This window comes from Tachyglossus aculeatus, chromosome 2 (genome assembly GCF_015852505.1).
Source record: "Tachyglossus aculeatus isolate mTacAcu1 chromosome 2, mTacAcu1.pri, whole genome shotgun sequence".
NCBI lineage: Eukaryota > Metazoa > Chordata > Mammalia > Monotremata > Tachyglossidae > Tachyglossus > Tachyglossus aculeatus.
Window position 1 is genome coordinate 98658460 of NC_052067.1, and position 27458 is coordinate 98685917.

General features: G+C 46.7%; 1 protein-coding gene across 1 annotated transcript in view; it reads right to left on the reverse strand.

Moving 5' to 3' along the window:
• NUS1 (NUS1 dehydrodolichyl diphosphate synthase subunit) overlaps positions 1 to 27458 on the reverse strand; it is a gene marked incomplete at its 5' end in the record, with an annotated part of 50516 nt that overhangs the window by 15038 nt on the left and 8020 nt on the right. Inside the window, one exon of the mRNA XM_038762636.1 lies at positions 452 to 577. Coding sequence (XP_038618564.1) covers positions 452 to 577 — 126 coding nt within the window. The remainder of the gene's footprint in view (positions 1 to 451; positions 578 to 27458) is intronic.

Genomic DNA, 27458 nt, shown 5'->3' on the forward strand with positions numbered 1-27458 from the left:
GTTCTCTGTCCCCCCCTTTTAGACTGTGAGCCCACTGTTGGGTAGGGACTGTCTCTATATGTTGTCAACTTGTACTTCCCAAGCGCTTAGTACAGTGCTCTGCACACAGTAAGCGCTCAATAAATACGACTGATTGATTGATTCCAAGGCCTGGACTCTTTCCACTAGGCCACAGCGGCTCCTCGGGGTCAACTGATTTACTTCCCCGTGACACTTTCAGAACTTCTCCCTCCAAAAGCTCCTGGGGAACAGTGGTGTTCACAGGAGTCTCCAATTACAGACAATTTTTACAGTGCTCATCTAATAATAATAGTGGTTTTTGTTAAGCGCTTACTATGTGCCAAGCACTGTTCTAAGCAGCAGTCAGTAGAAAGGAGACAACAATGGCTTAGGGAGCTCTCTTTCTCAAGAGAACCTATCTGCATGCCAAGAACTCTTCCCACACACCCACCTTGCTTTTCTTTTTCATTCCTGTTTGCAAACCCCTGCGAATACTTGGAACAATCCAGATCCAGGAGTTCTCGCTGCTGTTTTAAAATTTCATCCATCAGTCTGGAATTATTTCTTTTGAATATACCTTAAAAAAAAAAACACACAAAAAAAAAAAGCAAGTCATCACCACTGAGTCCATTTTCTCTTTTCCTTAAACAACAGGTACTTGTCATCAAAACAAGAGCAAAAGCATCTGGGACGAGTAGAGTTCTGCAGGAAGCAGTAAAGACCAGACCCAAACCAGTCTACAAGGAATGTAGGCGGAATGAATTTCCCAATTATTAAAGGGATCCTTGGTTCAGCCTGCTGGTCACTCAATCATTTATTGAGTGCTTACTGTGTGCAAGCATTGTACTAAGCGCTTGGGTCAATGATGAATAATAATAATGGTATTTGTTAAATGCTTACTATGTGCCAAGCACTGTCCTAAGTGCTAGGGGAGATACAAGGTAACCAGGTTGTCCCATGAGGGGCTCACAGTCTTCATCCCCATTTTACGACAGATGAAGTAACTGAGGCACAGAGAAGTTAAGTGGCTTGCCCAAGGTCACACAGCAGACGAGTGGCAGAGCCAGGATTAGAACCCACATCCTCTTACTCTCAAGCCCTTGCTCTTGCCACTGGTGATGAAATCACCCGACTCATGACCGGTGGTAAACACGATTACGCACGCTAATAGAAATAGAAGGTGGCAACACTGTTTTCTGGGCAGATCCATTTTCACTAAAAATACAGTTTTGGCCTGACTGCACGGGTCAAAAATTTAGAGCTGCAATCAGGTACCTGGGACCTTCCTGAGCCACCAGAACTAATGTTTTTGGAGCAAGATCTGATTTGCTCTGCTTGTCAGGCTCTCTCAGGAACCCCGAGAGATAAGATCTGCTGCGTGACCTTGGGCAAGTCACTTCTCTGTGCCTCAGTTCCCTCATCTGTAAAATGGGGATTAAGAATGTGAGCCCCATGTGGGACAGGGGCCGTGTCCAACTCGGTTTGCTCATATCCACCCCAGTGCTTGGTACAGTGCCTGGCCCAGAGTAAGCACTTATCAAATAGCACCGTTACTGATGGACACGGTCTGTTGGACATTAAGATCTAGGTGGAATGAATGTGTTTTTAAAAATCCGGACATTTGGTTTGAGCTCTCCAGAAATGGCATTAATTCAAGAAATAATGTCAGCAAGAAATAACGCCACAAGAGAAGCAGTGTGACCTAGTGGTAAAAGAGCACGGGCCTGGGCGTTGCAAGGTTCTGAGTTCTAATTCTGGCTCTGCCACTTGTCTGCTGGGTGGCAAGTCTCTTAACTTCTCTGTGCCTCTGTGACCTCATCTGTAAAATGAGGATTAAGACTGTGGGCCCCAGATGGGACACGGACTCTGTCCAACCTGCTTATCTTATCTACCCCAGCGTTTAGTACAGTGTCTGGCATATAGTAAGTGCTTAACAATTACCATCTTAAAAAAAAAACATGTTTTTTCCTAGCACCAAGTGGGTGCTCAAATGCCACTACAAAACCTCGGCCAAAATGCACTTAGGTCCCAAGTGTATGAACCAGGTGTTATAGGAAAAAGAGTTGTATTATGAGTGTACCTAAGAGGACAGAGACAAATTAATGGGAGATGATAAGGCTACCTAAAAGCACCCTTCTTATGCAACCCCAAGGTGTGAACTTATACACCATAAATCAATCAATCATATTTATTGAGCGCTTACTGTGTGCAGAGCACTGTACTAAGTGCTTGGGAAGTACAAGTTGGCAACATATAGAGACAGTCCCTACCCAACAGTGGGCTCACAGTCTAGAAGGGGAAGACAGAGAACAAAACCAAACATATTAACAAAATAAAATAAATAGAATAGATTTGTACAAGTAAAATAGAGTAATAAATATGTACAAACATATATACATATATACAGGTGCTGTGGGGAAGGGAAGGAGGTAAGAAGGGGGGGATGGAGAGGAGGTTGAGGAGGAGAGGAAGGAGGGGGCTCAGTCTGGGAAGACCTCCTGGAGGAGGTGAGCTCTCAGTAGGGCCTTGAAGGGAGGAAGAGAGCTAGCTTGGCGGATGGGCGGAGGGAGGGCATTCCAGGCCCGGGGGATGACGTGGGCCGGAGGTCGATGGCGGGACAGGCGAGAGCGAGGTACGGTGAGGAGATTAGCGGTGGACGAGCGGAGGGTGCGGGCTGGGCAGTAGAAGGAGAGAAGGGAGGTGAGGTAGGAGGGGGCGAGGGGATGGACAGCCTTGAAGCCCAGGGTGAGGAGTTTCTGCCTGATGTGCAGATTGATTGGTAGCCACTGGAGATTTTTGAGGAGGGGAGTAACATGCCCAGAGCGTTTCTGGACAAAGACAATCCGGGCAGCGGCATGAAGTATGGATTGAAGTGGGGAGAGACATGAGGATGGGAGATCGGAGAGAAGGCTGATACAGTAATCCAGACGGGATAGGATGACAGCTTGAACGAGCAGGGTAGCGGTTTGGAAGGAGAGGAAAGGGCGGATCTTGGCAATGTTGCGGAGCTGAGACTGGCAGGTTTTGGTGATGGCTTGGATGTGAGGGGTGAATGAGAGAGCAGAGTCGAGGATGACACCAAGGTTGCGGGCTTGTGAGATGGGAAGGATGGTAGTGCCATCAACAGTGATGGGACAATCAGGGAGAGGGCAGGGTTTGGGAGGGAAGACAAGGAGTTCAGTCTTGGACATGTTGAGTTTTAGGTGGTGGGCAGACATCCAGATGGAGATATCCTGAAGGCAGGAGGAGATGCGAGCCTGGAGGGAAGGGGAGAGAGCAGGGGCAGAGATGTAGATGTAAATAAATTAAACTCCAAAGACTGTATGGTGTGGATAAGGTCTTCACATTTATTAGAAAATTTCAGTTCACTACCTTTCCTCTACCACGTTCCAGATAGGTGGAGTACCAGCGCATGGTGGTCTTTTTAAGAAACACCTGAGCTCCCTCTGTGTACTGAAAATGCTGATCTTCATTGCTGATGTGGGCCTGAAAATCATCTTGTCGAACCACAATGGAAGTGAAAACCAAATGACCAGGTGACTAACCCAGTTCTTTCTAAAATGGCATATTGTTTAGAAATCTGGAGGTGGGGTCGGGGGGTGTCTCTTTTTACCAATTCAAAACAAAGGCCAATCCCAGGAATCTATCCAGGACCCCTTGCCCACTTCCTGCCTCTGCCCTGGATAATAACGATAGCATTTATTAAGCACTTACTATGTGCAAAGCACGGTTCTAAGTGCTGGACCTCCCTCCCCTTTCATATCTGACGGACTACAACTCTCCCTGCCTTCAAAGCTTTATAAAAATTACATCTCCTCCAAGAGGCCTTCTCCTAAGCCCTTATTTCCCCTAATCTTTCTCCCTTCTGCATCACCCTTGCACTTGGATCTATATATATATATATAGATATATATATGTTTGTACATATTTTTTACTCTATTTATTTATTTATTTATTTCTACATATCTATTCTATTTTATTTTGTTAGTATGTTTGGTTTTGTTCTGTCTCCCCCTTTTAGACTGTGAGCCCACTGTTGGGTAGGGACTGTCTCTATATGTTGCCAATTTGTAGTTCCCAAGAGCTTAGTACACTGCTCTGCACATAGTAAATGCTCAATACGATTGATGATGATGATGATATCCTTTATTCACCCCACAGCACTTACGTACATAGTTGTAATTTATTTATTGCATTAATGGATGTCTCCCCCTCTCTCTCCAGTGTGTGTCTTTAGGTAATAAATCTCTTCATTGTGCCTTAGTTTCCTCATCTGTAAAACTGACTACCTGGTGTGCTTCCCCCTTACACCGTGAGTCCCATGTGGGGCAGGGACTATGTCATGATTATATTGTATCTACCCAAGAGCTTAGCACAGTGCTTGGCACGTAGTACATGCTTCACCAATACCACAGCTGTTACTATGGCCAAGACCCACAGCCTCAGAGGAACTAAAGACTCAGAAACGTTTAGACTCCCATAGATATTTTAGTCATCTAAGCAGGTATTCTGGGCTGGTAGCAGCAGTTTCTGAATCCAAAGAAGCCACTTAAAGAGAAAGAAACAAATGAGGTCCATAACAGAAGTGTAAGGTACAGAGGAAGGATGCAGTGTTTTCCCATTCTAAATCACTGGCCTTCTGGAGCTCTGACCCGGCTCTGGGGTTATCGATTTCAGAAGAAAGTACCTGAAAATGAGAAATTTAATAAAGTGAGGCTGCCCACCCGCACGCTACCCGGAGTCCCATTGGTCCCTTCCCTGGCCGAAATGGAGAGGAGACACCACCAAGGTCCCGTTGGGAAAGCCCCTCCTGTGGGGTGACTGTTGGACTCTGAGTCATATACAATCTGAAACTCTTGCTCCTCTAGCCACGATGTCCTCCTACACTAGGGCTTAATTGTCATTTTTGGCTCATATCGTTGTACCTTATGTGTCGGTCATCAGCCTCCTCTCTCCGATAATATTTTTACCGGACTGTGAGCCCCGTAAGGGCCAGTTAACATATCCTTTTCATCCACGTATTTATTTCCCAGCATTTAGTATGGCGCTTTGAACACATATATATATGGTACACACTGAAGCCCTTAAAAACAGTGCTCTGCACACAGTACGTGCTCAACAAGTCCCATTGATTGATGATACACACACACACACACACACACACACACAAATATCTCTCCTAAGTACCCCAACTCTCCTATGAATTAACACCTTCCCGTAGCAGAAGAGTTCACTTATGCTAATGAAGCTTAGAGCGATGCCACTGAGAGATACGCTCTCATCAGGGTTACCCAAAATGGAAAGGAAGTGTCAAAATTAATTCACCTATGTTGGGCAGCATTGTCACGGGACAGAGTTAAAAGCGGGTGATCAAAATGTTGATCAGAAATAAAGGCAGAGACTTAAAGTCTTTACCGCGAAGAAGGCAATGGCACTTGTGTTTCTTACCAAGAAAGTTCTAGGTCCCCTTCTGTTCTCAATCTACACTCACTCCCTTGGTGACCTCATTCGCTCCCACGGCTTCCACTATCATCTCTACGCTGATGACATCCAAATCTACATCTCTGCCCCTGCTCTCTCCCCCTCCCTCCAGGCTGGCATCTTCTCCTGCCTTCAGGACATCTCCATCTGGTTGTCTGCCCACCATCTAAAACTCAACGTGTCCAAGACTGAATTCCTTATCTTCCCTCCTAAACCCTGCCCTCTCCCTGACTTTCCCATCTCTGTTGACGGCACTACCATCCTTCCCGTCTCACAAGCCCACAACCTTGGTGTCATCCTCGACTCCGCTCTCTCCTTCACCCCTCACATCCAAGCCGTCACCAAAACCTGCCGGTCTCAGCTCCGCAACATTGCCAAGATCCGCCCTTTCCTCTCCACCCAAACCGCTACCCTACTCGTTCAAGCTCTCATCCTATCCCGTCTGGACTACTGCATCAGCCTTCTCTCCGATCTCCCATCCTCGTGTCTCTCCCCACTTCAATCCATACTTCATGCTGCTGCCCGGATTTTCTTTGTCCAGGAACGCTCTGGGCATGTTACTCCCCTCCTCTAAAATCTCCAGTGGCTACCAATCAATCTGCGCATCAGGCAGAAACTCCTCACCCTTGGCTTCAAGGCTGTCCATCTCCTCGCCCCCTACTACCTCCCCTCCCTTCTCTCCTTCTACAGCCCAGCCCACACCCTCCGCTCCTCTGCTGCTAATCTCCTCACGGTGCCTCGTTCTCGCCTGTCCCGCCGTCGACCCCCGGCCCACGTCATCCCCCTGGCCTGGAATGCCCTCCCTTTGCCCATCCGCCAAGCTAGCTCTCTTCCTCCCTTCAAGGCCCTGCTGAGAGCTCACCTCCTCCAGGAGGCCTTCCCAGACTGAGCCCCCTCCTTCCTCTCCCCCTCCTCCCCCCTCCATCCCCCCCGTCCTACCTCCTTCCCTTCCCCACAGCACCTGTATATATGTATATATGTTTGTACATATTTATTACTCTATTTATTTATTTATTTTGCTTGTACATATCTATTCTATTTATTTTATTTTGTTAGTACGTTTGGTTTTGTTCTCTGTCTCCCCCTTCTAGACTGTGAGCCCACTATTGGGTAGGGACTGTCTCTATATGTTGCCAACTTGTACTTCCCAAGCGCTTAGTACAGTGCTCTGCACACAGTAAGCACTCAATAAATACGATTGATTGATTGATTCTATGGAAAAAACAAAACAGAGTCGCTATGAACTGGAAACGTCTCGACGGCACCTAAGAAGAAGTATCCCAAGGAGATGCCACTGATGGAAGAAATTAAGCTACAAGTGTGCATTTGATTGCAATGTGAGACTACCATCCCAGTTACAGTATTCGCACAAAAAACCTGTACACTTTCTTGTGTTGCTGTGTTTAATGTTGGCAGCATTTTCTTTGCTGTTACCTCCTTTTCTCTCAATCCCTGCAGAGCTTCTGCTCACGATGAGGCACTTCGATCTTGACTGTAGTTGTACACACTTCTGGTCTACCCATGGTAATTGACTCCCGGTTTTCAGCAGTGCTGCAACACTGTCTAAAGCTTTGTTTTACTGTAGCCTTAAAATGTTTCAACTGTCTTTACTTTCAGTTTCCCGATTTCCGTTTACCATCTGGCAACTGGTTAGGCATTCTATTGTCCGTTCTCACGACAGTCCTACTCAGGATAGCTCTACTGAGGGGAACATGGTGGCTTCACAGCTAAGCGCTCAATAAATACGATTGACTGAATGAATAAGACAGAGTGACTCTGGCTGGGTTCCAGAGAGGCACTGTTTCAGATCCTGTCTTGCCATTTGTTGTTGAGTCTGGCCTGTAATGATCCTGAGAGAAGGGTTCAAGGAGCTGGATGTGGGGTCCAGGTCGTGTGCTACAGCTTCCAGAGACCCCGAGTTTGGTTTGGAGCCAAATACCCTACCGTCACCGCATTTTTTGACAGTTTCCCTAAGGATGTGCTGGCCATCTTGGCTTGGGTTTCTACTTCCTTGCTGTAATAACAGAATTTATTAAGTGCTTACTGGGTGCAAAGCACTATACTAAAGCCCTGGGAGACAATACACATGCGGGAAATTAGACACGGTCCCTGTCTCCTTGGGGAGCTTGGCTATCATTTGCATTATTAGTCAATGTGCTGCCTAGTCAATCAATTATATTTACTGAGCGCTTTCTGTGTCAGATCCCTGTATTAAGCTCTTGGGAGAGTAAAACAATAACAGACACATTCCCTGCCCACGACGACCTTACAGTCTAGAGGGAGAGACAGACATTAATGTAAAGAAATCACAGATATGTTACTAAGTGCTGAGGGGCAGAGAGGGGTAATGAATAAAGGGAGCAAGTCAGGGGGAATGCAGGGCGGGGGGGGGGGAGAAGAGGAAAGGAGCGCCTAGTCAGAGATGGGCTCTTAGGGGAGATGTGCCTTCAATAAGGCTTTGAAGGGTGAAGAGTAATTGTCTGTTGGATATGAGGAGGGAGAGCATTCCAGGCCAGAGGCAGGATGTGGGCGAGAGGTCAGTGGCGAGACAGACGAGCTCGTGGTACATCGAGGAGACCAGTATTAGCCTTCAGGTCTGGGCTGTGCATATATGCCTTCCTTTGTACAGACTAATAATAATGACAATAACGGTACTTCTTAAGTGCTTACTAATGTGTCAAGCACTGTTCTAACCACTGGGATAGATACAAGTTAATCAGAGTGAACACAGTCCCTGTCCCACATGGGGCTCACAGTCTCAATCCACATCTTCCATATGAGGTAACAGTCACATAGAGGTTAAGTGACTTGCCCAAGTTCACTTAGCAGCAAAGTGGCACAGCTGGAATTAGAACCCAGGTCCTTCTGACTGCTGGGCCCAGGCTCTATCCATTAAGCCACGCTGCTTCTCTAAAACATTCATTCATTCAATCGTATTTATTGGGCGCTTACTGTGTGGACAGCACCGCACTAAGCGCTTAATAATCATCTTGGTTTTCTTCAACATGTGAAAGTGGACCATGCCAGCAGGAATCCTGAGAAGTCACTGGCTATTTGGGGACAATTAAGCAACTGCCTGCTTAGTTATAGTGCTGGGAGAGAGTACTGCCACTCTGGCCCGTGACCCCAGCCTAAATGGGCTCTGCGTGTTAAACGCTTTGGGGGGCATTTCACAGCGGGCAGCAGTCCAACCCTCCTACTTACTGCATTGCATTTTGGGCCCCAGAGAACACCCGACTGGCAGCGGGGCCAAGAGTGGTGCTGTGCAAATCACCAGCGCTAGAAGCAAGCCCCAGGTGCAGGTTCTCTGTCTTGACTTCTCAGGCCAAGGGTCGCCTGTCATTTTCGACGGGAGAGCCCATCATCATCATCATCACTGGAGTCCAAGGCGGTCATTGGGATGCCTATCTTCGCTCTGAATGAAAATCCATTAGTATCTTTCACGGGCCTGTGAGCTCATCATGGGCAGGAAACTTGTCTGCTCATTCTGCCGTGTTTTACGCTCCCAAGTGCTTAGCACAATGCTCTGCATTCATTCATTCAATTGCATTTATTGAGTGCTTACTGTGTGCAGAGCACTGTGCTAAGTGCTTGGGAAGTACAAGCTGGCAACATATAGAGACGGTCCCTACGCAATAGCAGGCTCACAGTCTAGAAGGGGGAGACAGACAACAAAACAAAACATATTAAAGTACACAAAGCACTCTGCACAAAGTGCTCAACAAATACCACCGATGGATTGCATTTAAATGAGATCTGTAGGGGGTGGTGGTTATGGTATCTGTTAGGTGCTTGCTACATGCCAGGAACTGTACTAAGCGCTGGGGTAGATACAAGCTAATCAGGTTGGACCAAGTCCACATCCCACATGGGGCTCACAGGATTTATCCTCATTTTACAGATGAGGATACAAAGGCACAGAAAAGTAAAGTGGCTTGCCCAAGGTTACATGGCAGACAAGTGGCAGAATCTGGATTAGAACCCGGGTCCTTCTGACTCTCGGGGCCATGCTCTACCCACTAGGCCACCCGACTTCTCAGTTTACATGAGCTTACATCATTGCTGGGTTCTGCCTCTGTGATAGTTTGTCTCGAATCTCCACGGGGAAAATTTTCAGACCTTTTTGATGACAAGTAAATGGCTGAGGGATAATTGCTGCCGCCCCTTCTGCGTAGTCTAAAAGGGGCAAGGGTCACCAGCTGGATGGCCACCTGTAAATGCTCTAATTGGCTGGCCTGTGGCCAGCAAGTGCCCTGCCTCGCAGAGGGGCAACTTCATAGAAAAAAGGGCCTTGGAACGTGGGTTCTGATCACCTCCCGCCTCCGGCGACCGCTGCCCTACCTTGGCCTTCCCTGAAACAGAGGGAACCGGTCTGGGGGGGCCTGGTGACATTTTGAAGCTGTCAAGACAGAAGAGCTGCAACACAAGGTGAAATCTCATAACCTCAAATACCATAATTATTATTATCTCCTGTTCCCTCTCTCTGGGCCTTCCCCACATAATAATAATGGCATTTGTTAAGCGCTTACTAATGTGCCAGGCTGGGGTGACTAAGAACAGGGGTGGATACAAGCAAATCAGTTTGAGCAGAGTCCCCCATGACAGGGGGCTCATTGCCTTAATCCTCATTTTACAGAAGAGATAACTGAGGCCCACAGAAGCAAAGTGACTTGCCCAAGATCACACAGCAGGCAAGTGGCAGAGCCAGGATTAGAACCCAGGTCCTTCTGACTCCCGTGCTCTATCCACTAATACCCCTCCTCTCATTGCGTCCCCACCCGCTCCACTCCCATTCATTCATTCATTCATTCGTATTTATTGAGCGCTTACTGTGTGCAGAGCACTGTACTAAGCGCTTGGGAAGTACAAGTTGGTAACATATAGAGACGGTCCCTACCCAACAGTGGGCTCACAGTCTAGAAGGGGGAGACAGACAACAAAACAAAACATGTGGTCAGGTGTCAAGTCATCGGAATAAATAGAAGTAAAGCTAGAAGCATATCACTGACAAAATAAATAGTAAATATGTACAAGTAAAATAGAGTAATAAATCTGTACAAACATATATACAGGTGCTGTGGGGAGGGGAAGGAGGTAGGGCGGTGGGGAGGGAGAGAGGAAAAAGGAGGCTCAGTCTGGGAAGGCCTCCTGGAGGAGGTGAGCTCAGTAGGTTCTATTCCCCGCCCACCCCATTCTAGACTGTAAATTCACTGTGCGCAGGGAATGTGTCTGTTATATTGGTGTAGTGTAATGTCCGAAGCACTCAGTACAGTGCCCTACATACTAAGCATTCAGTAAATTTGATTGATTACCGTGCCTGTCCACCTGACAGCCTGCAGTACTGAGTCCTACCCGCAGACAGCATCTTTTTGCTATGGAGAAATTAAAAATGCACATACATATCACCCACGCTACTTCCCTCTAATTTTGGGAATTGATCTCAGCAACATGCATTTCGTAGCTTTCTTGTTTACTGACTTTATCCAATTTGTACTTCCCAAGCGCTTAGTACAGTGCTCTGCACATAGTAAGCGCTCAATAAATACGACTGATGATGATCATACTCTCCCAAGGGCTTACAAAAGTGTTCTGCACCCAAAAGGCGCTCAATAAATACTACGTGGTTGTGTTATACTCTTCCAAGTGCTTAGCACAGTGCTCTGCACAAAGAATTCGAAAAAAACCACTGATAGATTGCATTTAAGTGAGACTTTCAGGGGGGCTTCTTATGGTATTTTTTAAGTGCTTACTATGTGCCAGGCTGGGGTAGATGCACTGAGCCACCCCCTACATCAGCTTCTTTGACCCCATTCTCCCTCCACAGCAAGTAGTTCTGCTACAGGGGAAAGCAATCCCTGGGACAGGGCCCCCCTTCCAAAGAAATGGTCTGCATTTCCACAAAGTATCTTCAGTGGGTTCTTTCTACAGATTAATGACATTGAAAACGCAGGGGGCCGAGATGGCTTGTGGGGGGCTAGTCCGTTCCCCGCTACAACCTCGGGGTGCAAATTGGGGAGCAATCGGAAAAAATGTGATTGAATGAAATATGACTGAATGAATGATTCCGCAACAGAGTAGGGCTCCGGGCTCCAAGGAATCAGGATCCTTTGCACAATCACCTCCAGATATTGAAATTCAAATACCAACGTCTATGACTCACCCATGAAGGGCGGCGGCTTTTACAGGAACAGCACTTCTCACATGTGATGTCTTCCTCCCTCCAGGGCATGGTTTCTCCCTAGCTTTGGCCTGACGGCTCAGGTGACGATAAAAACTTGCGGAGGAGAGGCGCGTACAACAGAGAGTTCCCATCATAACGACGATCTTCATATATTACAGCGCTAGAATTGTTACTCTCATTCGAGCTTATTCTGGAACGCAAATGAGGAAATGGGAGCTGGGTCTCCCCTAGGGAGGCGATGAGGAGGAAGACTTGCTCTGGGCCAACAGGTCCAATGGAAAGCCTCAGACCAGCCAAAAAATCCAGTTGGAGGTTTGGATTAGCCTTTGGGATGGTCCGCCTGGAGCAAAATTCAACCCACGCATAGTCAATTTTGTTTAGGTTGTGCAGACCCAGCTGGGGGAAGCGAGAGAGAGGGTAGTCTTCATTCATTCATTCATTCCATCATATTTATTGAGTGCTTACTGTGTTGCAGAGCACTGTACTAAGTGCTTGGGATACACTATAACAGACACATTACCCACCCACAACGAACTTACAGTCTAGAGTCTACAGTTTTCAGAGCCTCTGTAAACCCACCAATCTCCGGGTGGATGGTAGGGTGCTGCTTTGACTTTTAAAATGAAAAGCATCCATTAATCTTTTCCAGGGATTAGCTAATAATCAACATCAGTGGTATTTATTGAGCCTTTATGGTGTGCGGAGCATTCTAGTAAGCACTTGAGAAAGTCCAATACAGTCAGTAGACAACATGCATACCCCGGAGGAGCTTATGGTCTGTGGTCAATCATTGTCCAGAATGCCACAATGAGCCAGGAGCCCCAGTATGAGGACTCCGAGGCTGGGTGTCTCAAGAAGTACCATTCCTTGTGCCTGCCTCTAACAAAATCCCCTACAAAATGAAAAGGTTTTAAAAGGGGAAAAACAGAAAGGGAAGGACAGGGTGGAAAGGGGCAGGTTTGGATGCTATAGAAACATTTAGAAATAACAATTCTTAATGAATGATTTATTTCACTCAAATGTCCAAAAAACATTCCAGTCAGAGACTACGTTTAGAGTACAGCCATCAAGTGAGCCGGAAATGGAATTCAATTCTCCCAGGGACCAAGTCTGGTGTTAGGGCTGGTGAGAAGTGTTGCCACATGGCATCGATGACTCACCCATTGTGACAGCAGGGTTAAAGTGCACTGGCACCTAACAGAAAATAAAATGCCATCTCTTAAGGAGGAAACATTTCTGGGGGACAAAAAGCACCCCTCTCTTTGATTTCTAGACTGTGAGCCCATGGTTGGGTGGGGTCCATCTCTACATGTTGCCGACTTGTACTTCCCAAGCGCTCTGCACACAGTAAGCACTCAATAAGTACGACTGAATGAGTGAATCCTCCCATGCACACTTAACTATAACTTGCTTCCAACTCTTCCAACTCACTGCTCGCCTCTTTCCCCTGGACATCCTATCCCTAAGTGCTTAGTACAGTGCTCTGCACACAGTAAGCGCTCAATAAATGGATTGAATGAATGAATCTTTTTCGAACTTCAGTGCCTTCTTTAAAAAATGACCTCTTTCAAGAGGCCCTCCCTGATAGGTTATCATTTGCATTTGTGTGTATTAATTACTTAATATTCGTTTATCATGTGCACCTGGCTACGCTCCCACTCCTTTACCTGTTGTATATTTGGTAGTTTGTGTCCACTTGTCTTTCCCATAAGACTGAAAACTCCAGGGCAAGGGACAGATCGTCTACTTTTGTCTTTTATCTACGTGGCCTAGTGGATAGAGCCCAGGTCTGGGATCAGAGGACCTGGGTTCCAATCGCAGCTCCACCACTCACCTGCTGTGTGACTCTGGGCAACATTTCTGTGTCTCAGTTCCCCCACTTGCAAAATGGGGGTTCAATACCTGTCCTCCCTCTTACTTCCTCTGTGAGTCCCACGTGGGACCTGATTATCTACCCCGGCGTTTAGTATAATGCTGGGCACATGCCAAGTGGTTAACAAATATCACAACTGTTATTATTATGTGTTCCCAAGTGCCTAGGGTAGTGCTCTGTCCACAAGAGGTGCTCAGAAAATGTTGTCCATGATACAGCGGGAGTGCATAACTTACCAGTGTTTACATGTATCGATCAATCAATAGTACTGAGTGCTAACTGTGGGCAGAATACTGTGCTAAGCACTTGGGAGATGGCAATACAGAACCTTGCCATCAAAGAGCTTACAATCTAAGCAGGGAAGCCGAGAATTAAAATAAATTACAGATAGGGGAGGGCAACTGAGAATAAGGATAGGTACCGTAAGTGCTGTGGGAGATGTGAGTACCAAAGTGCTTTAAGGGGAAGGACTCAAGTGCCTAGGTGTCAACAGAAGAGAGAGAAAGCACGATGGGGAGATGATGATAATAATAATAATGATGATGGTGATGATGGCATTTAAACGCTTACAATGTGCTAAGCACTGTTCTAAGCTCTGGGGCAGATACAAGCTACTCAGGATGGACACAGTCCCTGATCACATGGGGCTCACAGTCTTAATCCCCATTTTACAGCTGAAGTAACCGAGGCTCAGAAGTGACTCGCCCAGGGTCACACGGCAGACAAGTGGTGGGGCCGGGAATAGAACCCGGGTCCTTCCGACTTCCAGGCCTGGGCTCTACCCACTAGGCCATGCTGCTTCCCACTATGAGATATGAGCGATTAGGCAGGGAAGGCTTCCTGGATATCATTTTAGTAGGTCTCCCTCCCTCTTTATGTCCAAATGAACATCACTCTCCCAACCTTCAACACCTTATTAAAACCACATCTGCCCCAAGACCCCTTCCCTAAGGCTTCCCTTACTGCCTCTCCTTTCTGCATCACCCTTGCATTTGGGTTTGCATCTTTTTCACCCACCCTCCGCCCCATAGCACATATGTATAGACCCGTAATTTCTTTTAATGTCTGCCTCCCCACCTAGACCGTAAACTCCTTCTGAACAACTGTTAGACTGTACTCTCCCAGGTGCTTAGGACAGTGACGTGTACACAGAATGTGCTTAAGAGATTGATTTGAAGATAGGGAGGGTGGTGGTCTGTCAGAGATGAAGGGGGACAGGGTTCCAGGTAGGAAGGAGGGGGTCGCTGGTGAAAGAGATGAGTAAGGTACAGGAGTAATATAATAATAATGACGGCATTTATTAAGCGCTTACTATGTGTAAATCACTGTTCTAAGCGCTGGGGAGTTTACAAGGTGATCAGGTTGTCCCACGGGGGGCTCTCAGTCTTAATCCCCATTTTACAGATGAGGGAACTGAGGCCCAGAGAAGTGAAGTGACTTGCCCATAGTCACACGGCTGACAAGTGGCGGAGCCGGGATTTGAACCGATGACCTCTGACTCCAAAGCCTGGGCTTTTTCCACTGAGCCACGCTGCTTCCCCTAGGATTCAGAAGGTCATGGGTTCTAATCTTGACTAGGTCAGTATTGTTAATGATGTGCATCATTGTTAACGATGTGCATCTTTGTTAATGATGCGCATCTAGCTTTAATTCTATTTGTTCTGACGACTTGACACCTGTCCACATGTTTTGTTCTGTTGTCTGTCTCCCCCCTTCTAGACTGTGAGCCTGTTGTTGGGTAGGGACCATCTCTATATGTTGCCAACTTGTACTTCCCAAGCGCTTAGTACAGTGCTCTGCACACAGTAAGCGCTCAATACGATTGAATGAATGAATGAATGAATGAATGAAAGAGGGAAGTATGCAGACTGAGTTGGAGTGGATGAGGCATAAGGAGAGTTAGGTACGTGGAAACGCTTATACATGCCAAGCACTGAACTAAGCGCTGGGCATTGAACTGAATGCCTTAGAGTCACTGTCGAGGAGCTGCAGAGCTTGATGTGGGAATGGGTGGGTAGCGACTAGATGTTTTTGAGGAATGGAACGATAAGTGTAGAATGATTTTTTTTTTTTTAAATGATGTGGGCAGCAGAGTGAAGTATGGACTGGAGAAGGGAGAGACCAGAGCAAGGGAGGTCAGCATGGGAGCCAAGACAGATTATGGCAAGTGCTTCAGCCTAAGTAGTAAAAGTCTGGATGTAAATTTTGTGCAGAATGCCTAAGAAATTTAGATTTTCCATGTGTTCTATTCTCCTGTACTAGCAAATTATTAATCAACTAAATGAGTTTCAGGCAGGATCAAATACGATTCATCAGATCATACTGCATCAATTTTAAATATGAACACATCCAGTAAGAGCCCATTTAATGAAGAAAATAATGCAAGTGTCCTGATTTTTCTTCCCCTGCATACATGCAATAGTACGGGGACAATCTGCTGGGTTCACCCACAGTTTTAGCCTTGCACATGGCTATGGTGTTTTATCTCTTTTACTTCCCCACAATTCAATTTGGGTCCCAATAAATTGAATAAGACTTTCAAAAAGATTCCACTGTTGTTGGGAGAAGAGAAAAGGGGAGGCAGCGGATTAAAATTGGGGCTAAGAATACTTTACAATCTTATCTGATTTTTGAGTTAGGTCTACCAAGAAATTACCTGGGAAGAGAAAAAAGAAACGGTACTTTCAATAAAAGAAATAAGGACATGGATGACCCACATATGATGATGCTGATATTTGTTAAGCGCTTACTACGTGCCAGGCACTGTGCTAAGTGCTGGGGTGGATACAGGCAAATTGAGTTGGACAGAGTCCCTGTCCCAAGTGGGGCTCACAATCTCAATCCCCATTTTACAAATGAGATGACCGAGGCACAGAGAAATGAAGTGACCTGCTCAAGGTCACACAGCAGACAAGTGGTGGAGTCAAGATTAGAACCCATGACCTTCTGAATCCTAGGCCCATGCTCTATCCACTACCCCATACTTTTTCTTCATACAGAGTAACTGCTCAGTAAATACCACTGACTGATTGATAGCAATGAGTCTGACTTGATTACCTTTGGGCATTTATAAGAATTGCAAGGCCACAAACAATGTCATACTGAGTCAAAGGGTCATCTAGTCCAGTGTTACGACTCTCACAGCTGTAGGGACTGTGCGAAGGGACAGATGCCCAAATGCATTTTTAAGGGAAATTTCCACCTTAGGTCCCACATTTGAACTGGAGCACACTTGCCCAGTAGAGATCAAGCTGAAAGTCTCTGAGCTACCTAATAGATTTAGTTTGTTGGGTGAAGTCGATTGGCCTCACCCATTTTTCTATTATATCATCTGATCATTCAATTCATTCATTCAATCATATTTATTGAGCGCTTATTGTGTGCACAGCACTGTACTAAGCGCTTGGGAAGTACAAGTTGGCAACATATGGAGACGGTCCCTACCCAACAGTGGGCTCACAGTCTAGAAGGGGGAGACAGAGAACAAAACATATTAACAGAATAAATAGAATATGTACAAGTAAAATAAATAGAGTAATAAATATGTACAAACATATATACATATATACAGGTGCTGTTGGGAAGGGAAGGAGGTAAGGCGGGGGGATGGAGGAAGGAGGGGGGTCAGTCTGGGAAGGCCTCCTGGAAGAGGTGAGCTCTCAGTAGGGCCTTAAAGGTAGGAAGAGAGCTAGCTTGGCGGATGTGTGGAGGGAGGGCATTCGAGGCCAGGGGGAGGACGTGGGCCGGGGGTCGACGGCGGGACAGGCGAGAATGAGGCATGAGATCATCCACCACACAAGCAGCTATAATTACTGCCATTTTACAAATGAAAAAACTGAGGCAGAGAAGAATGAACAGATTTGCTCTTTGTCACCCAGCACGCCAGTGGCAGAGCTGGCCCAGAACTCAGGCCTCCTGACTCCTTGACGTTTGTTCTTCCTATTGGACCAGACTGACTCACATGAAGACAGGGCTCTCCTCTGCCCCATAGCCCACCCTAGGAAACTATGTGCTGAACACTGTACTAAGCATTGGGGTAGACAAAGCTTATCCGATTGCACGGTCCCTCTCCCACATGGGGCTCGCAGGCTTAATCCCCATTTTGCAGATGAGGCAACTGAGGCACCGAGAAGTAAAGTGATCTGCCGAAAATCACACAGCAGACAAGAGGAAGAGCAGGGATTAGTACAGGGGTCCTTCGAACCCCCAGGTCTGGGCTCTACCCTCTAGACGGCGTTGCTTCTCGACTTGACATCAGCAGATCTGGGTCCTTTCACCCCTGCAGGCTTCCCAGCTCCTACTGTCCTGAGGCCACTGAGTGGCACAGAGCCCAGGGGGCAAGGCAGGGCAGGATCACCGGCCCCACCAGACAGCGGTAGATCATCAGGCGGCACACACACTACACACCTGCTGCCTTGTCTCCAGTTTCTGGAAACTGCAACCAACTATAACAAGACTGGATTCCCTTCTATTCTCCACCTACACCCACTCCCTTGGGGGATCCACTCATTCCCATAGCTACAACCACCACCTCTACACGGCTGATCTCATTCATTCATATTTATTGAGTAGGGGCCGCCTCTATATGTTGCCAACTTGTACTTCCCAAGTGCTTAGTACAGTGCTCTGCACACAGTAAGTGCTCAATAAATACGATTGAATGAATGAATGACTCCTTTAACACCAACTGAGTCACAATCTCAACCTGTCTGCCAACCTCTTGCCCACGCACACCCCCGGAGCTCCTTCCCCCTTCATATATATTAATGGTATTTGTTAAGTGCTTACTATGTGCCAAGCACTGTTCTAAGCGCTGAGGCAGATACAAGGTAATCAGGTTGTCCCACGCGGTGCTCACAGTCTTCATCCCCATTTTACAGATGAGGGAACTGAGGCACAGAGAAGTTTGCCCAAAGCCACACAGCTGACGTGGCAGAGCCAGGATTAGAACCCATGAACTCTGACTCCCAAGCCCGGGCTCTTTCCACTAAACCACACTGCTTCTCATATATGACAGACCCCCCACACACCCTCCCACCCTCCACTCTCACCTTCAAAACCCTCTTAAAATCAGAGAAATAGCTTGGCCTTGTGGACAGAGCACGGGCTTGGGAGTCAGAGACACCTAGGTTTTAATCCCAGCTCCGCCACTTCTCTGTTATGTGACCTTGGGCCAGTCACATAACTTCTCTGGGCCTCAGTTACCACATTCTGTAAAAAAAAAAAATAAAAAAAATGGGGATTAAGACTGGGAGCCCCATGTGGGACAAAGACTGTGTCTGACCCGATTTGCTTGTATCCACTCCAGCACTTAGTACAGTTCTTGGCACACAGTAAGCACTTTTATGTCATTATTATTACCTCCTCCAAGAGGTCTTCCCTGAGCAGATCAAGGAACTCTGGGCTCAGCATGAAGAAAATATTAAGAAGCTGGCAGACCAGTTTTTGAAAGAATAAAAGGTAAATTGCAATGCAGAACAGCCTCCTTTTTGGAAACTAAATCTGGAATCCGGCACTAATCAAGGCGCTGCTGAGCCTCTATCACTTTGAGTAGGGTCACGGTGTCTGTGAAGGTGATCACCCGTGCTATCCTGCTGTGGGGTTTGCCAAGTTAGGCCACGTGTCAAACTCCATGAAGATGAGCCACCTGTCTACATGTTTGGTTTTGTTGTCTGTCTCCCCCTTCTAGATGAGCCCATTGTTGGGTAGGGATCGTCTCTATATGTTGCCGACTTGTACTTCCCAAGCGCTTAGTACAGTGCTCTGCACACAGTAAGCGCTCAATAGATGATTGAATGAATTAAACCCCCATTTCCCTTATTCCCTTTCCCTTCTGTGCTGCCGTTACATGTAGATCTGCACTTGTTAAGCACCCGACAGCCACCTCACCCTCACGGTATTTATGTATATAATCCGTGATTTATTTTAGTGTCTACCATCCCCTCCATCAATCATATTCACTGAGTGCTTATTATGTGCACAGGACTTCACTAAGCGCTTGGTAGGGCATAACACAATGAGCAGACATGTTCCTTACCCCTAACGAGCTTATAGTCTGGCAGGGGGTGGGGGAGACAAGCTCATATGTTAGACTGTAAGCTCACTGTGGGCGCTGTTTATTGCTGTACTCTCACTAACTACAGTGCTCTGCACACAGTAAGCGCTTGATAAATACAATTGAATGACCTCTTTCAAAAGGCCCGCCCTGACTGGCTGCTGTCATTTGCATTTGTGCACAGGAGTACTTAATTACTTAATATTTTTTTATCACACTCTCACCTGTTTATCTAGTGTCCATTTGGTAGTTTGTGTCCACTTGTCTTCCCCATAAGACTGAAAACTCCAGGGCAAGGGAGAGGTCGTCTACTTTTATCTCTGTCACCTACTGGGCAGCCGCTATTCGGTAAGTACCAATCAATCGCATTTATGGAGCACTTACTGTACGCACAGCATTGCATTTCCCCCACTTCGGAATCCTGTACTATTGCCATACACCTCCCACCTCTCTTCCCTGTCTGTGTGAGAGGTCAGGGCCGCTCTAACAGGGCCAAGTTTCACAAGCCAAGAAAAGCCGCTTTGGTGCGACACAAGCCCCGTGGAACCCCGGGGGTACTCAGGAATCGGCAAGGAATGGAAGAATCGTGGTTCTAATCCAGCGCCGCTACTTTAAGTAAGGTCAGAACAACTCCACCTGCCTCCAGATTCTAACTTTCCATTTGTAAATTGGGGAGAAAAGGGTCTGGGTAGTGTTTTGTACACAATGAAGGCTGCTGCTGAATTGGTACAGCAAACACTCACAGGGTGATTTAAATACTTCGAAATAGCCACAGCCTTCCCCCTCATCCCCCACCCCCAAATTCTGCTGCAACTGTGTAGGGAAGCCCCGTTTCTCAATAAAAGCATGCCTCTTTAAGCACTGAAGCTTCTCCAACTGCCAAAGTGCTCAGAATCGTATTTGGAGAAACACTAAGCCATTTTGGGCCACGCTTCCCCCACCCAGTCATTTTATTTCCTGTGTGGTGTCAACACAACAATGAAAGTCTGTTCATAGATTGAGACCGATTTTCCAGTTAGCAAAAGGTACAAGGAAGATTACGAAAAATGCCAAGGAGGTGAGCCAAATGCGACAGAGATAAGAAAGTCCTCCTCCCGATGAACACCACTACCTGACCTGCTTTCCTCAGTCAGTCAGATCACTTGCAGTAGTTATTCATTCATTCATTCATTCGTATTTATTGAGCGCTTACTGTGTGCAGAGCACTGTACTAAGCGCTTGGGAAGTACAAGTTGGCAACATATAGAGACGGTCCCTACCCAACAGTGGGCTCACAGTCCAGAAGGGGGAGGCAGAGAACAACACAAAACATATTAACAAAATAAAATAAATAAGAATAAATATGTACAAATAAAATAAATAAATAGAGTAATAAATACATACAACCATATATACATATATACAGGTGCTGTGGGGAGGGGAAGAAGGTAAGGCAGGGAGGATAGAGAGGGGTGGAGGGGGAGAGGAAGGAGGGGGCTCAGTATGGGAAGGCCTCCTGGAGGAGGTGAGCTCTCAGCAGGGCCTTGAAGGGAGGAAGAGAGCTAGCTTGGCGGATGGGCAGAGGGAGGGCATTCCAGGCCCGGGGGATGATGTGGGCCGGGGGTCGATGGCGGGACAGGCGAGAGCGAGGTACGGTGAGGAGATTAGCAGCAGAGGAGTGGAGGGTGCGGGCTGGGCTGGAGAAGGAGAGAAGGGAGGTGAGGTAGGAGGGGGCGAGGTGATGGACAGCCTTGAAGCCCAGGGTGAGGAGTTATCCTGAACATACAGGGAAGCAGTGAGGCCTAGTGGAAACAGCACAGGGCTGGGGAGTCAGAGGACCTGCGTTCTAATCCTGGCTCTGCCAACTGCTTTCTGCGTGACCTCGGGCGAGCCACTGAACTTATCTGTGCCTCAGTTTCCTCATCTGTTAAATGGGGAGTAAATCAGACTTTCTCCTACTAGACTATGAGCCCCATGAACGTGACTGGATTACTGCATCAGCCTCCTCTCTGCTCTCCCATCCTCCTGTCTCTCCCCACTTCAGTCTATACTTCACTCTGCTGCCCGGATTACCTCTGTACAGAAACGCTCTGGGCATGTCACTCCCCTCCTCAAAAATCCCGTGTTTGCCTGTCAACCTACAAATCAAGCAAAAACTCCTCATTCTCGGCTTCAAGGCTGTCCATCCCCTCGCCCCCTCCTACCTCACCTCCCTTCTCTCCTACAGCCCAGTCCGCACCCTCCGCTCCTCTGCTGCTAACCTCCTCACTGTGAGCCTGTTGTTGGGCAGGGACCGTCTCTATATGTTGCCAACTTCTACTTCCCAAGCACTTAGTACAGTGCTCTGCACACAATAAGAGCTCAATAGATACAACTGAATGAATGAACGTGCCTTGTTCTCGCCTGTGTCGACCCCTGGCCTGGAATGCCCTCCCTCCACACATCCACCAAACTAGCTCTCTTCCTCCCTTCAAAGCCCTACTGAGACCTCACCTCCTCCAGGAGGCCTTTCCAGACTGAGCCCCCTTTTTCCTCTCCTCCTCCCCATCTACCTCCTACTGCCATACCTCCTTCCCCTTCCCACAGCACCTGTATATATATTCGTACAGATTTATTACTCTATTTTACTTGTACATATTTACTATTCCATTAATTTTGTTAATGATGTGCATGTATCTTTAACTGTATTTGTGCTGACAACTTGACATGTCTACATGTTTTGTTTTGTTGTCTGTCTGTCTCCCCCTTCTAGACTGTGAGCCCATTGTGGGGTAGGGACCGTCTCTATATGTTGCCGACTTGGACTTCCCAAGCACTTAGTACAGTGCTCTGCACATAGTAAGCGCTCAATAAATATGATTGAATGAATGAATGAATGATGGGATAGGGATGGTGTCCAACCTGATTATCTTGAATCTACACCAGCTCTTGGCACCACATTAGCATTTAACAAGTACCATAAAAAATATACCCTTTCCATTGATGCTCTGTCCTCTTCTCTCCCCTCCATTTCCAAGTTTCGTACCACAATAAAAGCCACAGACTTTTCAACCAATACTTGACTGAAATTCTGCTTGCAAATGGGATTCACTGGCATTGCACCAAAGCAAAGAATGGCTCAACTTCTTTAAATGGTAATTAAGTGCTTACTATGTGTCAGAAACTGTTGTAAGCACTGGGGTAGACACATGCTAATCAGGAGGGACACAGTCCATAACCCACACGGGGCTCACAGTCTTAATCCCCATTTTACAGATGAGATAAATGAGGCACAGAGAGGTGAAGTGACTTGCCCACGGTCACACAGCAGACAAACGGTGGAGCCGAGATTAGAATCCAAGTCCTTCTGACTGCAGGGTCTGTGCTCTTTCAACTAGCTGACTCCCTTAATTATGTGTGTCCCGTCCCATTCCCCATTCCCCATTCCTCCCTCCCTAGTTAGGGGCTTTGATGCACAGATATTGCACTGTGATACCTAGACCGTAAGCTCCTTGGGAGCAGGGAGTGTGTCTACCAACTCTGCTGTATTGTACTCTCCCAATCACTTTATACGGTGCATTTATTAAGTGCTCAACAAATACCACTGATGATGATAATGACATTTTAGGAAGCAGTGGATTCAATTCAGTTTACTGCAGTCTTCTGGATTTGCTCTCTGCAGGGGAGACCTGATTCTGAAGATTATCTTCTAAAACACAATCAATCGATGGTAATTATTGAGTGCTTCTTGTAGGCAGAGAGTATCTTAATTATTCCTGTGGAATCATAATGCCAACTGCAGTCAGCACACGCTGTTGGAGACAGGAGAGATGTCAGAGAGACACTACTTCTGAAATGTTGAACTCTTCCCATCTGCTTTAAATATTGTGATTTATGAAGTGTATTAGTTTATCAGCTCTTCTCCACATGAAATTATTCAGAACTTTACAAAGGAAAAATTGTTTTCCAATTCCAGCTGGAAGAAGTTTCCTCAAAGGCTTACATGTAGCTATTTTTTTTTAACTCCTCAGCAGCAGGGCTGATTCCAAAAGCAGAGATGAGCCACAAAAACCTTTAAAACTCTTGTTGTGGGTGAGTTATTTCATTCATTCTTTCATTCAATCATATTTATTGAGGGCTTACTGTGAGAAGAGCACGGTACTAAGCCCTTGGAGAGTACAATACAACAATCTTATTTCTTTTATGATGCAGCTTGGAGGGTGGAGAAGAGACCCCTTCCCTAGAAAGTGCTATACGCTCTAGCAAAAACTTGCTCAATCTTAGACCTTTGAGTAACTACTTGAGTGCAACACAGCACACAAAAAAGCTTTTGCTGTCTTCATTTTGGGGGCACAACTAGCCATCACCCTCAAAACTAAAGCTGTACTCAGAAATGCACCTTAACTGAGGGTTGTGATGCCCACGGAGCCTAAGGGCCCTCTTCTAGGCAGCTTTCTAGGCAGCTAATCAATCAATCAATGGTATGAGAAGAGCGAAGTCTGAGTACAATCTAACCCGATAGAAATGATAGTGAGATAGTATCTACCATTTGTATGCATACAAATTTTTACACTCCCCTTGAGATTTTCTAATGCAAATAAGCAATAAGGAACAGACGGAAGTAGATATTAAACTGGAAAGTAATTGTAATTGTGGTATTTGTTAAGGGCTTACTCTGTGCCAGGCACTGTTCCTAGCGCCAGGGTGGATATGAGCAAATCGAGTGGGACGTGGTCCCTGTCCCATATGGGGCTCTTAGTCTTAATCCTCATTTTACAGATGAGGTAACCGAGGCACAGAGAAGTTAAGCGACTTGCCCAAGGGCACAGAGCAGTCACGTGGTGGAGCCGGGATCAGAACTCAAATCTTCCTGACTTCCTGGCCAAAGTAGCACTTCAGCTAGGCCCGGAAGCTTCCAGACTTTCCCAATCTAAAAATCAATCTGCAGTAAAGTTCTCTGTTGAACAGAAGAAATAAAGGAACATGATCTTTATAAAGAGCTGACAGCAGCACAAATGGAACAGCCTCCATTTTCTTCCCCCAAACATTGGTACCCAAAAATAACAGTAGAATGGGAGAACTTTTCAAAATGACATCTAAAATTACTCCCAATCACGTTAAAGCCCATTCAAAGATTGGCACCCTCTCCCCAATATTGACAACTTGTCTGTAAATTATGTAGATTAACGGAACTCTTGAATCCATTAAAAACTCACACATACCAGATGAGGGGCAGTGTGGCTTAGTGGGCAGAACACGGTCCGGGGAGTCGGAAAGACCTGGGTTCTAATCCTGGCGCCGCCCCATATCTGCTGTGTGCCCTTGGGCAAGTGCGCTTAGTACAGTGCTCTGCACATAGTAAGCGCTCAATAAATACGATTGATGATTTAACTTCTCTTGTTCTCTGTCTCCCCCTTTTAGACTGTGAGCCCACTGTTGGGTAGGGACTGTCTCTATATGTTGCCAACTTGTACTTCCCAAGCGCTTAGTACAGTGCTCTGCACACAGTAAGCGCTCAATAAATACCACTGATTGACTGATTGATTGATTGATTGTCTGGGCCTCAGTTACCTCCTCTGTACAACGGCTATCAAGAGTGAGCCCTATGTGGGACAGGGACTGTGTCCAACCTGACTACCTTCTATCTACCCCTGCGCTTGGAACAGGGCTTGGCACACAGCAAGTGCTTAACGAGTACCATAATTATTACTATCTGAATATCAGAGGATGATGGGAGTCTCCCTTCAAGGATAAGGGACTGATCTTAGTCCTGAGCCTTGAGGACCAAGAACTTGCAAGACGAAATTGATTATAGCGATAGTGGTTGGGTAACACTACATGCACTCTTCATCTTAATATCTACGTACAGTCTACATTTACAGGGTATGCATACAGGCCATGTCAGAGGGTCAATTTTTTTTAGAGGCAACACAGATCCCACCTACCCAATTTGCTTGGATCAACCCAGGGCTTGGTATAGTGCCTGGTACATAATAAGCACTTAACAAATACCATTATTATTATTATTATTACCCTACTAGAAGAGAATCCTCTCAAGATCAGCGGGCTTTATTTTTAGACAGTCTAAAGAAGCTATTTCTGCCTGATGCCTCAGACCTGCCTCTCCCCCTCCTCCTTTCCTAGAGGAAAGCCGTCCGAATGATGCAAAGTCATATGTTCTCTAGTAATCCTGCCTGGATTGTTCAACTGTTTTCTCCTGGACGCTGCTAAACAAGCCTGTTAAAATGTTACCATGGGGGCCAGGGTCATCAGAGAAGGACAGTTCAGTATGGAGTCCCCACCCCGCTGAGGAGTTGAAGAGGCGGGAGTTCTAACGCTATGCTTGCACTGTACCCTTGTCAGAGAAGCAGCGTGGCATGGTGGATAGAGCCCGGGCCTGGGAATCAGAAGGTCAGGGGTTCTCAGTCTGCTGCGTGACCTTGGACAAGTCCCTTCACTTCTCTGGGCCTCGGTTCCCTCGTCTGTAGATGTTTGTCCATGTTTATTACTCTATTTATTTTACTTGTGCTTCATCATCATCATCAATCGTATTTGTTGAGCGCTTACTGTGTGCAGAGCACTGTACTAGGCGCTTGGGAAGAACAAGTTGGCAACATATGGAGACGGTCCCTACCGAATAGTGGGCTCACAGTCTAAAATTGTGCATATCTATTCTATTTATTTTATTTTGTTAGTATGTTTTGTTTCGTTGTCTGTCTCCCCCTTTTAGACTGCGAGCCCACTGTTGGGTAGGGACCGTCTCTCTGTGTTGCCAACTTGTGCTTCCCAAGCGCTTAGTACAGTGCTCTGCACACAGTAAGTGCTCAATAAATACGACTGACTGATTGATTGATTGACTGTGAGCCCCACATGGGACTGTGTCCAACCCAAGTGGTTTTATCCACCCCACACTCAGCACAGTGCATGGCACATAAGAGGAGCTTAATGAGTACCATAATTATTACTATTACCCTGAACGGTTCCTTCTTTCTGCAGAGGGCCCGTCTCCACATGTTCCCAACTTGTACTTCCCATGCGCTTAGTACAGTGCTCCGCACACGGTAAGTGCTCAATAAATACGATTGACTGAATGAATGAATATATTCATATTTTCTCTCTCTCAATCAATCAATCAATCAATCAATCGTATTTATTGAGCGCTTACTATGTGCAGAGCACTGTACTAAGCAGTTGGGAAGTACAAATTGGCAACACATAGAGACAGTCCCTACCCAACAGTGGGCTCACAGTCTAAAAGGGGGAGACAGAGAACAGAACCAAACATACCAACAAAATAAAATAAATAGGATAGAAATGTACAAGTAAAATAAATAAATAAATAGAGTAATAATATGTTTATTTATTACTCTCTCCCTTGAATGAACTGGCTTGGCACCACAATCTCTAGAACCAGCTCAGGCAAGTAGCCAGGGCAGGAGGTTCATTGTGGGAAGGGAGCGTGTCTGTTTACTGTGATACTACACCCTCCCAAGCATCCAGCATAATGCTCTGCACACACCAAGCGCTCCATACAACTGAATAAATGAATGAATGATTGAGAACATGGCACAGACCCGTTAGGATGTCCAGGACCGGCAAATGATCCCCCCGTGACTTGTCCAACTAGAGGCGCGACTCGCTGCGGGGCAGGACCTAGTCTTCCTTCTTTGGGCAAGCCCGCGCTCCACATTCCCCTGCCCTTCCCAGCCCTGCGAGCTTGGTGCTGGGCGACAAGAGCCGGCACAGGCGTGGCTGGCAGCCGCCGGCTGCAGACCCTTCCTCCTGGCACCCCTCTATGCCTGGCACCGGAGGCCTCTGCACGTCTCCCCACGACCTCAGTCACCCCGTTTCTTCCACCTGCCTCCCCTGCGGCCACCTACACCCCGGCTGATGTGACTAACAGGTAGCTA